Source organism: Cynocephalus volans, chromosome 2, assembly GCF_027409185.1.
Source record: "Cynocephalus volans isolate mCynVol1 chromosome 2, mCynVol1.pri, whole genome shotgun sequence".
Classification (NCBI taxonomy): domain Eukaryota; kingdom Metazoa; phylum Chordata; class Mammalia; order Dermoptera; family Cynocephalidae; genus Cynocephalus; species Cynocephalus volans.
In genome coordinates, this window is record NC_084461.1 from 133,224,536 (window position 1) to 133,242,371 (window position 17,836).

The 17,836-nt window shown below is 53.9% G+C and overlaps 1 protein-coding gene across 3 annotated transcripts in view; it reads left to right on the forward strand.

Annotated features, from left to right (window-relative positions):
• SYNPO (synaptopodin) overlaps positions 1-16,205 on the forward strand; it is a 30,689-nt gene extending 14,484 nt beyond the window's left edge. The window contains exons 2-3 of one of the 3 annotated variants that reach the window (XM_063087538.1): positions 6,114-8,476; positions 13,500-16,205. In XM_063087538.1, coding sequence (XP_062943608.1) covers positions 6,114-8,476; positions 13,500-14,162 — 3,026 coding nt within the window. In that variant the 3' untranslated portion in view covers positions 14,163-16,205. Of the gene's footprint in view, positions 1-6,113; positions 10,488-13,499 lie in introns of those variants that run through there. The other 2 variants (XR_010022670.1, XM_063087537.1) reach the window with 2 other exon arrangements.
• Positions 16,206-17,836: the final 1,631 nt, after the last annotated feature.

Sequence of the window (17,836 nt, forward strand, 5' to 3'; positions counted from 1 at the left end):
CCCTGAGCAAGTCACTGTACCCCTCTGAGCCAGCTTCTTTAACATGGAAATGAGAGTCCTGCTGACCTTGTGTGTTGCTGTGAAGGTAGATGAAGCAAGGGCCTGTTTTGGTGCCTGGCATGTGGTGAACACAACCTGGAGGGTAACTTTTACTAAAATGAATAATGTACAAAGCGATGAGGTTATTAAGTGGTGCAGAGAAAACGCTGGTGTATCAGGGAAGGCTTTTGGAGGGGGTGGTGGCATTTGAGTTAGGTAGTAAGAGGGGGCGTGGTTAGGGCATGTAGAAAGGATGTGAGACAGAGAAGGGGTCCAGGTGGAGAGGTCTGTGCAAACCATGCTCTGGAGGTGGAAAATCACAGGGCAGGTGTGGGAACTGACAGCCCTAGAACAGAGAAGGTTAGTAGTTCTTGGGCAAACCCTGATGTCAGGGACTTTGAATGCCAGGATGAGTACGTTTATCTTGATCCTCCATGTCCTGGGGAGGCAACAAGGGGTTCTGAGTGGGGAAAAGCCACGAGTGGAGCCAAGAGGGAGGAAGATGAATCTGGCAGCGTGGGGCGGTAGATTGGTGGGGGAGAGACTGGGGGTGGAGAGGCCATTTAAAAGGCTGTTGCAAAATTGGTTTTCCTGATAAAGAGCTGGGCTGAGTCATCTGTGGAGGAGAGAAGTCATATCCAGCTCCTCTGTGTTGCTGTCGATGTGGGATTTTCCTCTGTTCGTCAGCCAGGCGATTGGCTGCCCTTTCCAGAGGCTTTGAGAACCGAGGCCTGCAGGCTGGAGGGAGCATCCAGGGGGAAGGTGGGCTGCAGGAAGGACCCAGCCAGAGTGAGTAAGATGTGGTGTCTTTGTGGCTCGGGGTGTGTGACTTGGGGCATCCCATCTTTGGTCTCAGTTTCCCCTCTGGCATGAAGGGAGAGACATATGGTGACTTCTGCCAGTCTGTTAGTGGCAAGGCTAGAGCTGGGCCTGGGGCTCCCCACTCCTGTTCCTGTGTCTCCCATGCCTGGCAGTCCTTCCCACCTGAGTGTGGATTATTCTCCTGAGAGCATGCTGGCAGTCTGCCGGCCTCAGTCAGGTTGCACTCACCATGACTGGTGTGGATGGAGAACTCTCCGGGGCATGCAGACTGTGTCATTTCCTCCTTCCAGTGGGGAGGATGCGAGGCAGGGGCTGGCAAGTTAGCCAGGCCATTACTCAGGCCTCTTCATCTTCCTGCCCCCAGCTGAGCCAGAGGTTGTGCAGCGGCCAAACATTGGTTCCTTCCTAATCCCACTAGGGGGGCAGTTTACCCAGCCTCTTTACTGTCCTGTTGCCAAGACTTCAAGGTAGCCACAATGGGCTGCCTCGAGCCAGTGTCTATTCCCACCTCTGGCTCCCTGTCCCACCCTACCCCCGGCCCGGGCTGGACACTCCCATTGACGGCAGCCGTGTGAAAAAGCATTTCCTTGAATTCTCCCTGTCCTGACCTTCTGCTCTGGCTTCCCTTCCGCTGCCCTGCCTCCCTCCTGCAGATCTTCAGTCCAGACAGGCCGAAGGTGGACAGAACAAGCAGTTGCCCGCAGAGGGTGATAGGGGTAGGGGAAAGGACTTGTGCCTGCCTGAGTAAAACTAGAACTGGGGTCTTCTGACTCCACAAGTCTTTCATGCTTTATCAGTCATTTCTACCACAGTATGAATGAGTTTATCAGCTCTTCTGAGAGGAAGAAGGGAGAGAAAGCATGAGTTGTTCTAGGCAGAGGAGTTTTTAGGGGAGAGGGCCCTGCTCAGGGGCATTGGCCATGGGAAGAGGAAACAGAGGGCCCTGCAGACCACGCTCCCGGAGCACTAGAGCCTCTCTTGGTGCCCCTCCCTCCAAAGTCTGGGTCTGGAAGGCAGAGTGGTTAAGAGATGAGACTCAGCAGCCAGATGTCCTGAGTTTTGAATCCCAGCTCTGCCACTTATAAGTTGTATGACCCTGGGCGGGTCTCTCTGAGCCCCAGTTTCATCTGCAAAATGAGAAGACTAACAGTACTTATCTCTTGGGGTTTTTGTGAGGATTGAACATGATGGTGAGAATAAGGTACATAGCACTGCACCTGGGCTGTAGTGAGTGCTCAGTAATTGGAGCAGCCATTGGGATCCTCCTTCTAGCTGCTGTGCTCGGGCTTCTTGTCCCCCTTCCCCACTTGGGGATTTATCCTGTTGGACCCAGGCAGCTTTTCCTTGTGTCTGCCCTCCACCCCTTCCTCTTGCAGGCCTGATTTCGGGGCTCCTGATCCAATGTCTAGGGTGGGGTCTTTAAAGGGTTAGCACACAACCTGGCCATGCAGAGGGTTAGATTGGGGGGTGGGAGGGGCATCATGACCTGCACAGGTGCAGGCCATAGCCAGGCAGATTGAGGGCTCAATGAGGAGCCCTGCGACAGGGGACTCTAATTGGCCAAGCCCCCACCTTCTTCCAGTTTTGTTTGTGCAGGGTGGCAAAAATCGTGTGGATTGCTGGCTGGGTCTGGTCCAAACCTCCCACCAAATTCCTTTTGCGTGGAGTCATTGTGGTCTGGAGTGAGGGGTGCGGGAGCTCTCCTCGGAAGGCAGGGCTCATTCACCCCCCACCCCCAGCCTTTTCTGCCTTTCCTCTTGCCCCAGAACAGTAGCTTGGGGGAAGTTCTAAGCTTAGAGAGGTGACAGCAGGGTCATCCATGGCAGCTGCTGTGAATGGAGCCTGGCCCAGAGTCAGCAGACCTGGGTCCTGGGCCCATGTCCTCCTCTGTGATCCTTTCCCTCTCTGATCCTCCTAGCCCAGCTTATCCCTAAGGGCCTTTCACACACTGACATTTGAGGATTTTCTAAACTCATGGCCTCTTAGAACCAGCCTGGGGGTGGGATTGAAGCAAAAAAGTAAGCAGAAAAGCAGAAAAATGCAGGAACATTGAGAAGTTTGGATTATTCAAACACTGAAGCTCTTTCTATGAACCTCATACTATGGGAACCTGCCAGCCAGGAGCTTGTTGCTCTCTGCAGTCATATAGGCCAGCTGGGAACCCAGCTGTACTCCTTTCTGGCTCTGTGACCTTGGGCAGCCCACTTGACCTCTCTGAGCCTTGGTTTTCTCATGGGTAAAATGTGCATGATAATAGTTTATGTCTTGTAGGGTTGTTGTGAGAATTAAATAGCATGTGTAAGGTACACAGTAATGGCCCAACCAATATTAGTTACTATTGCTGCAATTGTCACAAGAAACATTGGTGGGACTAGGGATATCCTGACCGTGTCCCATGGGGATGTGATTTGTATCTGTGAATTTCTGCCGGGCTGTCAGGCTGGGAAGAGAAAGCTTTTTATCTGTGTGGCCCTGGGGGACAGAAACACATCAAGACATAGGAGTGAATGTAGGAGCAACTTTATAGCTGAGGAATGTTAATTAGCGGAAGATACCTCCTGGGGTAGTGAGCTCATGTCAACTGAGTGTGTAAGCAGAGACTTGCACACTTAGGGGCGTGGTTTTGGGGATGCAGGAATTGTGTGGGGAATTGGACCCAGTGACAACCACCTCTGAGATTCTGAGCTTCTGTGATTTGGGGCAATAAGATATGCCTCCCCATAACTCTGGAATCCCCTGCTGTGTGACCTTCAGGACACCAATCTATACAAGTGCATCTCCTTTGCTAGGACAAGATCCGATCCCTTCCAGGGAGTAGAGTGGGGTCACTGATTGCCAGCCCATCTCATGGTGGCATGAGTCCTCTGCCTCATCCACCTGAGCAGGATGACAATAAGCCCCTTGCATCCATGACCTCCCAAACCTGACAAGTGCTTTTACCCCACCCCTTGTCTCAATTAAGGAGACTATGGCTCTAAGAGGTGCAGTCACACAGCTAGCAAATGGCAGAACTTGGATTCAGTCCAGGAGGCCTGGTGTCTAAGCAGAGCAGGTGAAATGGACACTGGGTGAGCTGAGCAACATCTCAGGGCCCTCCAATGTGGCTGGCAATGCCCCACTTAGGCTGCCCCCAGGGGAGCAGCTTATCTAAACCCTTCATCTTTTACAGATGGAGTGATACGGGCAGGAGAGGAGTCCTACTAGGAGGCAACAGGTGTAATGGGTGGGTGGGGTAGGCTGTGCACTTTTACTGTTTCCAACATGGGTTGGGGGTTTGGGTGGATCCAGGACCTGATGGGAGGAGGAAAGAAGGAGGTTGGGGCCAGAAAGCCTGTGGTTGCTTGGCCTGGTATCAGGGAAGCTACTGTCTGTAGCTCCTCTGCACTGTGTGGGCCTCCCTGCTGACTCCAGTGTGGGGGTTGGCAGGCTTTACCCTGGGCTACTTTCTCGACCTCAGTTTCTCCCTTTGTAAAATAGGTGGTGGTAAAATAACTCCTCTATAAGGGGCCTTTCCAGCTCTGAGAATCTGTGAATTGTGGGCCTTGCTGGCAGAATGCCTAGAAAGACTGTCCCTGGAGACCCAGATGGCATGCCAAGGCCAGTGCTAATGAGCACAAGGTAGGAGGGAGGGCAGGGTCAGATTCCTCAAGAACTAATTAGCTTCCCACAGTAGGAGGGGAAGGGTGGCAGAGGGAGGTGTTTCCTTAGCCACTCACCGAGCTCCTGGGCCTGGCCATAAGCTGAGCCATGCATCTGTCTGTTGATTCATTGGTTCATGCATCCATTTGTTCATTCATTGCTCAACAAGCATAAATTGAGCACCAACTGTATGCCAGTTGGTCACTGAGAATAAAGAGAAATGGTTGCCTCTGGTTAAATAACAGATTAACAGGGGACTGATGCCAGCCAGCATGATCCCTGACCTCAGGCCCCAGACTGAACCCTAACCCACCACTGACTCTGTCCCCCGTATGTCTCAGAGGGGCCTTTTGGGATGAACAGATAGCTTGAGCATGGGCTGTGGATCCAGGGAGAACTGATTCTGACTCCAGCTTTGCCACCCTTAAGTATGTTACCTTCAGTCAGTTACTTATAAGTCTCTGAACCTCAGTTTCCTCTTCTGTAAAACAGGGGCAAGCAACACTTATCCCATAGTGTTCTTGTAAGGATAAAATGAGAGAATGCAGTGTTCTAGTGTAGTCACTGCTGAAATTAGCTGAATTTATTACTTTTCAAGTGTTAACGATTGTGAATTTTTAAATGATTGTTTACATAAAAGTGGGAAAAAATTCTGGAAGGATATGGAAGAAACTGACAATGGTGGTTACCTGATTGTGATGTGAAGCCTTCAGGGGTGGAGGGACACTTTGCACTGTATAGCTTTTTATGTTTTTATTTTTAGGCCATGTGAATGTATTACCTCATGTTAGTGACATCTCTTTATAAAAATCACAGAAAATTACTACACTATAAAGGGCCCTAAGAAATGCACATAGAAATGTTCAGGGGTTCGTGCATTCAGTAATATTTACTGGGGGCCCACTTTATGCCAGGCACTATTCTAGGGGTGGGGGTTAGAGTAATAAGTCAAGCAGGTCACTGCCCCTTGAGAGCTATGCTCTAGGTGACGAGACAGATAATAAAAAGGAAACATATGAAGAAGATCATTTCAAATTGTGGTAAATCTAGGAAAAAAATAAAATAAAGAGATGGGATAGGAGAAGAGAAGACATCTCCAGAGAGGTGACATTTTAGCTGAGACCTGAGTGACAAGAAGGAATTAACATGGAATGCCATCTGGGAAAATGTTATTGCAAGCAGAGGGGCAGGAACACACTTGGTATTTTCAAGGAACAGAAAGAAAGCCAATGTGGCAGAGCCCAGTGAGAGAGGAGAAGGGTATTAGGAGATGCATCGAGGACATAGAGGGGCCTTGAGGTCTAGGGTGAATTGTTCATACTCAGTGTGGTAAAGTGCTGTATTAACCACCTTCAGGGGAATCCAAATAAAGGACCAGTGAATCCTGAAAGGATAGTCAGGGAGGTTTTCACAAAGGTGGTGGCATTTGAGTTGGGCCATGAAGGGTGGGCCAGGAAACTTTATGAGGAGAGGAAACAGTGAGTCAAGATCAAATTCCAGAGGAAAAGATCATGTGTAGGAGGGCACAGGTGACCATCTTCCCATCTGTCTGTCTGTGCACCCTGCAGCACAGCATGCCCATTTGCTAACTGGGCTTCTGTCCCTCCCTGCAGCATCGGGCTGGAGCATTAGCCTCACCGAGAAGGATCTGAAGGAGGCCAAGGCGCGGAGCCAGCAGATCGCTGCGCAGCTGACCACCCCTCCCAGCTCTAATTCCCGTGGCGTCCAGCTCTTCAATAGGCGCCGGCAGAGGGTGAACGAGTTCACCTTGGAGAGCCACGGCAAGAGGGGACAGAAGCCCAGCCAGGAGTTCCTCAGAGCGCTCCCTACAAGCCCCACAGGCCATGCCCCAGGGCTCAGCCTGAGTCCTACTGCACTGCCTGAGCCAGGCCCTCCAAGGCGCCCCAATCCCAAGAGCCCCGACAAAGGGGTCCCTGGCCACAGCATGGAGGGTCACTCAGAGGACGCCAGCTTGCTGCGGCACCTGGAGAAGGTGGCCAGTGAGGAGGAAGAGGTACCACTGGTGGTTTATTTAAAGGAGAATGCAGCCCTGCTGACAGCCAATGGGCTCCACCTGTCCCAGAACCGAGAGGCCCAACAGTCCCCACCGACCCCACCTCCACCTGAGGTCCACAGCCCAGATGCAGATGTCAACCAAAACCTTTCCCCACCCAGTGCCACACTCACCACACCAGCTTCTAACAGCAACCACAACCCGCCAGCCACTGATGTCAATCAGAATCCACCGGCAGCTGTCATCCTGCCACTTTCTAGCATCCAACAGAAGTCGTCAGAGGCACAGCTCCCGCCCAATGGCACAGTGCCAGATTCCAAATCCAGCACTCTGTGTGCTGATGGGCAACCCCCAGTGCCAGCTGAGGAGGTGAGATCCAACACACTCCTAATGGATAAAGTATCAACTCCACCGACCACCACCAGCACCTTCACCAGAGAAGCTACTCCCATCCCCAGCTCCGGGACCTCAGCCCCAGATTTCATGTCCAGCTCCCTGCTCATCGATGTCCAGCCCAGTGCCCTAGTAGTGTCATCAGAACAAGAGATGTCTGGACGGGTGGCTGCCACCACACCCACCAAAGTGTACAGTGAGGTCCACCTCACACTGGCCAAACCCCCATCAGTGGTCAACAGGACGGCCAGGCCCTTTGGGATCCAGGCGCCAGGGGGCATGAGCCAGATGGAACGGAGCCCCATGGTAGAGAGACGACATCCTGGAGAGAAGGCCCCAGCACCCCAGCCCCCCACCGTGGCAGACAGGAGTCCCCGACCACAGAGACATGCAATGTCCCACAGTCCCATGGTGGAAAGGAGGCTGGTGGGGCAGCGAAGCCCGGCCTTGGAGAAACGCCCCTTGGGGAACTTCACCCCACCCCCCACCTACGCTGAGACCCTGTCCACGGCCCCTCTGGCTTCCCGGGTTAGGTCTCCCCCCTCTTATTCTGCCCTGTACCCCAGCTCCAACCCCAAGTCTTCTCATCTGAAGGGCCAGGCAGTTCCCCTCTGCAAGACAGGCATTTTGGAGGAGTCGATGGCTCGCCGGGGCAGCCGGAAATCCATGTTCACCTTCGTGGAGAAGCCCAAGGTGACCCCGAATCCAGACCTGCTGGATCTGGTACAGACAGCTGATGAGAAGAGGAGGCAGAGGGACCAGGGCGAGGCAGGTGTGGAGGAGGAGCCCTTCGCACTGGGGGCCGAGGCCTCCAACTTCCAGCAGGAGCCAGCACCTCGGGACAGGGCCAACCCCGCGGTGGCCGAGGAGGCTGTCCCAGAGTGGGCCTCCTGCCTCAAGTCCCCCCGCATCCAGGCAAAGCCAAAGCCCAAGCCCAACCAGAACCTCTCTGAGGCCTCTGGGAAGGGGGCTGAGCTCTACGCCCGCCGCCAGTCACGGATGGAGAAATACGTTATCGAGTCTTCAGGCCATGCTGAGCTGGCCCGCTGCCCTTCACCCACCATGTCCCTGCCTTCATCCTGGAAATACTCCACTAATGCCCCTGGGGGTTTCCGAGTGGCATCCCGCAGCCCAGCTCGGACCCCACCTGCCTCCCTTTACCATGGCTACCTGCCTGAGAATGGGATCTTGCGCCCGGAGCCCACCAAGCAGCCGCTCTACCAGCTGCGACCCTCGCTCTTTGTCCTCTCCCCCATCAAGGAACCTGCCAAGGCCTCACCAAGGGCTGCCTCACCAAGAGCTGCCTCACCCGCCAAGCCCAGCTCCCTGGACCTGGTGCCCAGCCTGCCCAAGGCGGGCCTCCCGCCGTCTCCTGCCCTGCCTCGACCCTCCCGCTCCTCGCCAGGCCTCTACACCTCACCTGGCCAGGATGGCCTCCAGCCCACTGCCGTGAGCCCTCCCTACAGCAGTGATATCTCCCCCGTGTCTCCCTCCAGGGTGTGGTCTCCTCGAGCCAAGCAGGCCCCCAGGCCCTCTTTCTCCACCCGAAATGCCGGGATCGAGGCTCAGGTGTGGAAGCCTTCCTTCTGCTTCAAGTAACAGACCCCCTGGGGATCCCCACTGCCTGTCAAGGGCCCCTCTCGGAGGGCCAGATGGAGAGCAGATGTGGCAGGAAATGGCCCAGGGCTGAATGAGGAGTAGGGGAGTCTGTGGTTCAAGGTCTGATGCTGCCACCAGCTAGCTTGTGACCTTGGGCAAGTTGCCTCCCCTCTTTGAGCTGCAGCTGCCCTTTCCCTACTGAGGGGGGTTGGACTCCATGTCTGGGTGGGGAGAAGAGTCATGGAAAGACAACTCCCTTGGCAAGCCCTGATGGAGCTGAGGGGATGCCAGAGTCTGATGCCAGCGTCTTGCTGGGGGAATGGCCTGCAAGGGGATCCCAACAGGCACCTCCAGAGCAGACAGAACTTGCCAGTGGCTGAGGAATCATCCAGCCACAGGTCTGCCTCAGCTGCCCAAGGGGGCCTCCGTCATGTGGCCCAGGCTCCTGGCACCTTTCTTCCTGTTGCTGGATTCTCACCTTCAAAGGCCTGTCTCTTCCATCTCTGCCTCTGGACAAAATTTCCTCTCCACCGCTTCAGAGAGCTCTGCCTCGCCTCCACCTTTTCTCCTCTCCTGGGTCCCTCTGCTGGATGCAGACTTAGCCCACCACTGCTGTTCAATGCTTTTCTTCCCTCCCCTCTACTCAGCTGCTTCCATGGCCCCTCCAAGACCTGGCTCCCCTTTAGGGACACTCCAGGGCCCCGACCTCAGTCCCGGTTCCACCTGGTTTGCCCTCAGTGTTCTGAGGTGGGAGACATTTCATGAGACCCGTGAGAGGAGAGCCCTGTAAAAGGTTGTGCAGACATGGGCGTGCCCATAGGAGAGTGGCCCCTACGATGTATTCATTGGCTGTTTTGGTTTCAACCTCAACCAAGATCTGCCTGACTAAAAGAGGCTACCTCTGGACAGGGGAATGGGCCCCAGGGAGAGAGCCAGGGCAGAGGGTTCTGTTCCCATCTCAGCATCCCATTTGCTGTGTGGTTTTAGCCAAGTCACTTTCCCTTTCTGGGCCCCGGTTTTTTTTATTTATACAATGAGGGCCCTTCTAGCTGTGACAATATGTGAGGATTGAGAGGATAGGCTGGTGTTTGGGGAGAAAGGTCTTGTAAGTGACAAGACAGTCCCTTCAGAAGAGAAGGAAGAGGAAGGGACTGATGCCAAAGGACAGATGGAGTTAGATGTTCGTGAGGGCAACCTGGTGAGGATATAGTTGGAATGAGCTGCTGCAGAAGGCAGAGGGATCAGAAGTCTGGGCTGGGCCAGCTCAGGCTCAGGCTCAGGCTTGCCTGGAGCCAGTGGGAGCATGGGATGGCCTGGGGCAGGAGCACAGCAGCTCAGAGGGAAGGGACAGAAGAGATCTGAAGGTTTTGAGGAAAAGTCTGGGACTTGAGACCTGGATTATAACAGACTGCATGTTTATCTTTGGGTTGCAATTTCCCGTTTATACAGTGAAGGTGTTGAGTCAGGTAGTATGAGATCCCAACCACCTCTGACATCTTTGATGTGATGCAGCCCCCTCAAACCAAGCTTTGGGGGATCAGAGAATACAGACACAAGAGGCAGGATTCAGATGGAAGCTTCCCAAGCCAGGGGGCCGAGGACCACCCACTTTCTCTTTCCCAGCCCTATTTCTGGGCTCCCCAGCGGGGTGAGGGGTGGTGGAGGCGGTGCTGGGCTGAGCCTGCAGTTTTCCTGAGCTCTGGGCTTGTCTCCATGGGAACAGGGGGTGCCTTCCCAGTGAGCTCATTCCACACAGAATGAGGGGGTATGTGTGGGGGAGTTGTGAGTGAGCTCAGCTGGTTCATGCCAGGCCCCTCCCAGAACAGTGCAAAGCCCCTGCCTTGGACCCCTGCTCCCTTTGACCCCTGAGGGCCAGCAATGGAAGAGCCCACCCTCCATCCTGCAGCTCCCACGGCAAGGCTGAGCTCTTCCCCCAACTTTGTTTTCTCTCCTGTTCTCAATACACTCTGCCTCAAATCTGTCTTGCTTCTTTCTTTCTTCTGCACTCGCTCGTTGGCTCCCTCCCTCCTTCCTGACCCTGGCCTGGGAAGTGGAGTGAGACTGCTCAGTTAGTGTGTGTGAAAGTGTGGTTGTGACCCGTGCCACCTGCATCTGCTGTGTGTCTGGATCTGCCAAGGGTACAGACATGGACTGGCTTGGAAGTTAGGGCTTCCCCCTCTGCCCCAGGTCAGCACTCAGGGAACCAGAACTCTGTGCAAATCACCTTCTGTTTTCTCCTTCCCTCCGAGTTTGGCCAAAAACATGGTAGCATGGGGAAAATGCACTGCCTCTATGGTCCAGGTTTGTTTGGGTTCTTTAAAGGTGGAATTGAAATGTCCTTAGCCAGACCATTCACTCTCCAGTCTCTAGGTCCCCTCCCCATCTCCCTAATATCTAATGGCCATTTCCCACATTTGTCACTAAAACCTCCCTTTCATCTCTGATAGTCCCTGTCTGTGACTCTGCTCTATCCATGCCTTCACCTTACACATGTGCCCTGCCTTGGGGCTGGTACTGGGTTGAGTAGGTGCTGCTTTCTGAATTTTCACCCACTGTATTTCCAAGGAGTTTTGGAAGGTATAAGGTGCTTTGAGCTCTTTGTATAAGGTGCTTTGAGCTCTTTGACAGCAAGTGAACACTCCTGATTTCTTGTAGCCTTTTTGTATCGTGCACCCCTCCCCTCGCCCCACATACACAGAGTTGGCACCGGACATGGCAGTTAGTATGAGGTCAGGCTCTGGCCCACATCCCAACGATGAGGAGCTGCTCACCACTGTCCCAACATTCCAGCCCATGCTTGGGCCGGTCTGTTGCATAGTCTTGGCTGGATTCTATTACTCCTTCCCCTTGTTGACCCCAGCATTGTCCTTGTGCCACCAAGAGCACACAACCCATTAGAAATTTTTAGACAGTTATCATAGCTCCCCCTGCCCCAGCCTACTCTTCTGTTGGCTGAAGAACCTGCGTTCCTCTGCTTTAGTGGTTGTTGACTGGCTTGGGTCATGAGCTCTTGGCCTCACCTCCCCGCTCAGGGTGGCACTGTGGTCTGGTGTTGGGACATTCCTGAGCCCACCCTGACTTGGCATTTGGCTCTGAGATTGGTCTCAGCCTCTAGTCCTTTCCACCTAGCCTGGGGGGAGGGCTCCTTCCCAGTTTCTCTCCCTAAGTCCTGGGGTCTGCCTCCTGCAGATGGCCTGACTGAAAGCTTTCTGGGATGTGTCACAGACACAGAGTAGCTCCTAGTGTTTCTGGCTCATGTATACACAACTCTGACCTCAGGGGTAAAAGAAGTGGGTCCCACACTGAAACTTAACTTTCCTATTTGATGACTGAGAGCTTGGATAGCCCCAGGAGGTCTCTAAGGATCACTCCAGCATTACCATTCCCTGAAAAATTTTCCCATTCAGGCTGTAGGATAACATTCCTCTTTAGGTTAAAGAGCTCATCTAGCAGCTGCTGCATTCTGTTTGGAAAAAACATACAATACGTGTCTATTGCTTCCTTTTGATTGGGAGGAACTAGATTCTTGATTGGATGAGAAGGTGACTGGCTTGGCTGTGGCTGATCACTGAATGGATGAAAGAATGGATCTTGTGGATGGTTCTAGATTTTCATTGGGTGGGAAGCACTGAATGGACTGGCTAGCTCTGTGCTCTGATGGATGACTGCTGGTGAATATGGATTGAATTGGGAGGCCACGTAGACTGGGTATTGCTGAACTTGGATTGGATGAACAGTCAGATGGTTCAGGAGATACATGCTAGGCGCAGATTCCCAAGCTCTCCACTCTCAAAGCAGATCATACTGCTTAAACATGGTATAGCCTTTGAGCAACAGATAGTTACACACACACACACACACACACACACACACACACACACACACACACACACTTCCTGGTGGGGCAGAACACACCGTTTTTGTTTTTTTTTTTATGCTTCTGAGCCTCATATTCATTAATAGTAAAACAGGTGTGATTATGCCAGCTGCATTACCAATCTGTTATGAGGAACTTACCAGAGATAAAGGATGAGAATGAACCCTGTAGACTGGAAAGTCCTTGAATAGGTAGGTAATAGGTGTGGCAGTACATAGCAGAGCAGTGCCTTATAACCTTAGAGATGTTCACAATCTTGGCCTCACTGAAGCCACATTCCCCTCCCTATACTGACAAGAAGTCCAGTGAGGGGAGTGTGCTTGGAGAATGACCCGGCTTCCTTTTGTACTTCCAGCTGTCAGGGGATCATCCTCTCTGCTCAGGCACCCAAGGAAATATAAGGAGGTGACCATGGCAACATGGCAAGGAGTTGGGGGCTGAGAGGGCCTTCCTAAGTCTGCTGTTAATAATAATAGTCAACATTTTTAAATTTTAAATTTTTGAGTAGGTAATACATCCATATGGCTCAAAAATCTAAACTTATATAAAACAAAATACATTAAAAGGCCTTATTCCCACCCCCTGTGGCTGTATACCCAGACCCCGTTTACTTCATTTCCTAACAGGTAGCCACTTTGGTTAGTTTCATGTGTATCCTTCCAGTAGTTCTTCATGGTAACTAACACCTACTGAGCACTTTCTTCCAAGGAATGTGCTAATACATGTAATGTTTTACATGAATTATCTCACTTAATTCTCACAACAACCCTATAGAGTATGTACTGTTATTATACCCCATTTTACAGAGGAGGAAACTGAGGTCCAGAGGAGTGAAGCAACTTGCCCAAGTCTTGTCTCCAAAGCGAGCACTTTTAACCACTGATCATCTGCCTAACCTTTAAACGTAGGGGCAGACACCAGGCAGTGTGAGCTTGGTAAAGTATTCTAGGCTGAGAGTCGGGGCACCCGCGTTTTATCGCAGGCACTACCCTTGATTTTTGTCGGTGGCTTCCCGTTTCTGTAAAATGGTCAAATCAGACTCGGTCCCTTCCAAAACTCCAGTATAGAGGACCCCAGCACTAACGCCTGTCCCCACCTTCTCTGCTCTCTCCCCAGGACCGCCGGGAGAGCCTGCCCTCCTCCCCGCCCTGGACGCCGAGCGCGTCCCGGCCCCCCAGCAGCCTGGACGGCTGGGTGAGCCCGGGGCCGTGGGAGCCCGGCCGCGGGAGCAGCATGAGCAGCCCCCCGCCGCTGCCGCCGCCGCCGCCTATGTCCCCGTCGTGGAGCGAGCGCTCGGTATCCCCGCTGCGACCCGAGACCGATGCGCGGCCCCCGAGCCGCCAGCTGCAGGCGCTCCTGGCGCGAAACATCATCAACGCCGCCCGGCGCAAGAGCGCCTCCCCGCGGCCGGCGGGAGCCGAGAGCCTGCGGCCCTTCTCCCCGCCCAGGGCGCCGCCGCCGCCGCCGCGCATGCGCTCGCCGCGGCCCGCACGTCCCGGCCCGGCTGTGGCGCCGGGGACAGCGTTCGCACCCATTCTGCGGAGCCCGCTGCCGGCCGGGCCGTCGTCCTGCGTTAGTCCCCGGAGCCCGCTGCCCGCGCCGCCCAGGCCTTTCCCCTATCGCCGCTCACCCACGGACTCCGATGTGTCCCTCGACTCCGAGGACTCCGAGGCTAAGTCGCCTGGCATCCTCGGCTACAACATCTGTCCCCGCGGGTGGAATGGCAGCCTGAGGCTCAAGCGTGGCAGCGTCCCCGCCGAGGCCTCCTGCACCACCTAAAGTCCCCATTCTCCCATCCCTACCCCGGGAGGGCTGAGCCAGAAGTTATCAGGCTTGGGGACCCCAGCACCACGTCCCCAAGGGGTCTGGCCTCATTGGGCAGCCCCAGAGATAAAGGGTCAGGAGAGGAGAGCTCTGGGCTTGGGAATGGGTGGGAACCCAAGCTTGTGTTCTAGCCCTTGCTCCATCATATAGTTGTGCGACCCTGAGCAGGACCTTTCCTGCCTCTGACCCTCAGCTTTCTCATCTGTTTAATGTGGCTTTGGCCAAGGTGGTCTCCAAATTCTAAATTCCCTCTCCCATCAATACAGACACACACACGTGCCTTGGAAGAGTCAGAGTGTTGTGAGTGTGGACCCCTAGACTTGCTCCATCCGGGGTTCATGCTTCCACTCCCTTCCTGGCTTTGCTCTGTGGAGGCTGCCAATGGGATGTGTTCAGAAGCTCCTAGACCTCTGTCCCATGTCCAGGCCCTGGCTTGACCATCCAGCTCCCTGGCACCAATTCCCAGGCAGGAGCAGCTGTTTTCAATCCCTTCCCAGACAAGCTCTATTTTTACCCCAGTGACCTTTAGAGAGATTTCCCAGGCCAGCTCAAGGTGCCTCGCTGGCCCTTCTGGAGAGAAGAGGCAGGAAGAGTCTCCTCAGGCCCCTGTCATGCTACTTTCTCTGCCCCAGCTCCAACTATCTGGGGTATCTTTTCTGCAGTCAGGGAAGAGAGGTATAATGTGATGATTTCCTTCTGGCCTAGGACCTGGGCCTCCAGCCCATTTTTCCCTTCTGGGTCCATTCATGGCACGTTCTGGGCTCAAAGCTGAGCTGGGGAGAGAAGAGATATGGCTGCTCTGTGACTTTACCTGATTGCCCTGAGTGTGGAGTTGCCTGTTTGGAAGCAGGGAGGCAAAGAGTTCTTGTTGTAGGGAGTATGCAAGCCATGGCCAGGATGCATGGATGAGAGTCTAGCAGGGGATGGGATTGGCTCAGATGACCTTGGAGGGCTCTTTCAGTCCTGACATGCCTTTCATGGTATTTGGAAGTGGGGGAGGGTGGTAGGGGAGGATTGGTTGAGATTGAATTCAAGGCCAGATGAGATTGGGTGGGTGAGTGAGGAGTTAGGCCAGTGTCTCCCTGTGTTTCTGGTCCCCTAGGAAGTGCCCCCTCTTCAGTTTCAGGCCCCAGCCCATGTCCATATCATGCGCAGAAGAGTGGCCACGCTGTCCCACCCCATCTTTTTCCCATTGTACTCTGGCCAAGCTTGACCTTGGGGAGGCTGGCTGCAGGCCCTAGCCTGTCCCTTAAACCTGAGTGGCTCTGATTCCAATCTCCAGGAGGGACCCAGGGAGGAATGTGGCCTAGTTCTGCAGTTTCCAGAGTTGGCTGGTAATGCCTCTAGAGGTTCAGAATATCAGCTTCAGGATACTCTGGGAGAATGGAACTGGTCGAGGATCAAAACTATGGAGGGTGAAGGATACTGGGATGTTGCTAAAGGTCAGGGACAGAGTGTGATTTTAGATTAGGTGTGGATTTATCCATCCATCAGAGCGATGTTAGACCTGGAACCCCCAAGTGAGGCTAGAGCCAGAATGCAAGAGAGCCAGGGTTGGGATGGGGTGCTTTGGAATATAGGAGTGATCCCAGATGGTTCCTAGTGCCTAAGGTTGGGGGACGCAGACCCTGTTGGTAGGATGATAAGAAGGTGCTCCTGATCAGTTAATGATGAGTGGTCACATTTGCCAAAGCCCTCATCTGTGGCAGGGTTCCTTGCAGCATGGGCAGCTGGGGCTAAGGGCCCCTTCCAGAGAAGGGACACTATCAGGCCTCTGGCTTATGCAGTGGCATAGAGGATCCACTTCTACCTGCATTTCCCCAAGAAGAAAGTAGGAGGCAGCCTTGGGAAGCTGGCATTCCCAGCCAGTCTCTGGCTTTCCTCTCATCGCCACTGCCCTCTTTCCCATCCTCTCCTTGAACTCACTACAGCTTGCCTGTGTCCTGCCTCTTGCCTCCTGTAGAATTCAGCTCTGGACTTCAATAAATGCTTCCTGCATTCTTCTGCCTCCTGTGTTGTATTCGGATGTGTCTGACACCCTTTCCTCCTCCCCAAACATGGAACAGTTCATGGGTGGCTGGGAATATTTGAGGCACAGGGGCTGGGAGCTTGGGAGGGAGCAGCTATGAGGAGAGATGGGGAATAACAAAAACACTTGGGGCCATAGAATAAGTCCCTGGGTTGAAGCCCTGGTCCTGTCATCAACTAGCTAGGTGAGCCTGGGTGAACCCACTCTTTCTCCAGGCCTCAACATCCCCATCTGTGTAATGGGAGAGTTGGGCTAGGTAATTTCTAAGGGTGGTATTGTCCAGGCCCTGGCCACAGGGCACTGTCACCGGAGTGGGCAGGGCCAAGCTGGGTCTAGGCCCAGTGTGCTGGGGTTACTTCCTCATGGCAGATGGGGTTCCAGGGCAGGAGGAGGGGCCACTATGAGAGGTGACATCTGAGCCCAGGCAAGCCTGGTGAGGTCAGGATCCAGACCATCAGGAGTCCTCCTCTCCTGATGGGTGTCCTTTGCCCAGAGAAGGGGATTGCAGTCCCACTCGCAGGTGAGGCCAAGCCTACTCCAAGAACATTCCTCACCTTTCCTCTCAAGAAGCTCAGGCCCAGCGGAGAGTGGGCAGAGGAAACTCAGAGGCAGTAAGCTGAGCTCAAGGCAGGCCCCAGCAGAGTTCAGAACTACGCCTTGGGACAGTGTGTACCAACACAGAGATACAGGTGCTCCTACCCGGGATCCAGAGCATCATTGATGGGTCCGCCCTTCCCTGGGAGTGGTCTGTGTGCCTCTGACTCAATCTTTATCTTCAGCGGGAACCTCTCCTCAGCGCAGTGTCCTATTGCCTACTGGTGATCTCATTCCAGTCCCCAGACACCGCAAACCAAGTTCATCCCAAACTGAACACAGTATCTGCCCCACCCCAACCTGCTCCTCCTGTTACCTACCTTAGTCACCCAAGCCAGAGACGGGAGTGGTCACTGACTCCTCCCTTGCCTCACCGCCCACATCCAGTCCCTCACCAAGGCCTGCTGATTCTCCAGTGCCTTCAACTCCCTCTCCTCCTCTCCATCCCCTCTGTCACTGCCCCAACCCAGCCACCCCCATCTCTCACCTGGCTACAGTGAAATCCTCCTGCCTACAGTCTGGCCCCCTCCAACCCATTATCCACATGGCAGCCAGAGATGTTTGGAAAGTGCCAATCTGACTACTGCACTCTACCACTTTAACCTTTTCTGCAGCCCTTTATGAACACAGTTTCTTTGTGAAAAGCCTGCTGTGATCAGACCCCTATCTACCTCTTTGGCCTCATGTCTCAGCATCACCCCATATCCCCAGCTCTAGCTCTATTGGCCAGCCCCCACCATCTTTACATGTGATATGTCCTCCGCCTGCAACGCCCTTGCCTCTTCTCTGCCCAGTGAACTTCCACTCATCCTTTATGGCCTAACTTGAATGTCTCCTCCAGGAAGCCTTCCCAATCCCCCAGGCTGAGCTGGTAACACCCTCCCCTGGGCTCTCCCAGAGAATTTCCCGTGGTGCCTCACAAAGGCTTGTTTACAGGTCTGAATCTGACCTGGCTGAGCTCCTTGAGGACAGAGCCCTGCCTTATTTATTTTCAGTTCATAGAGAG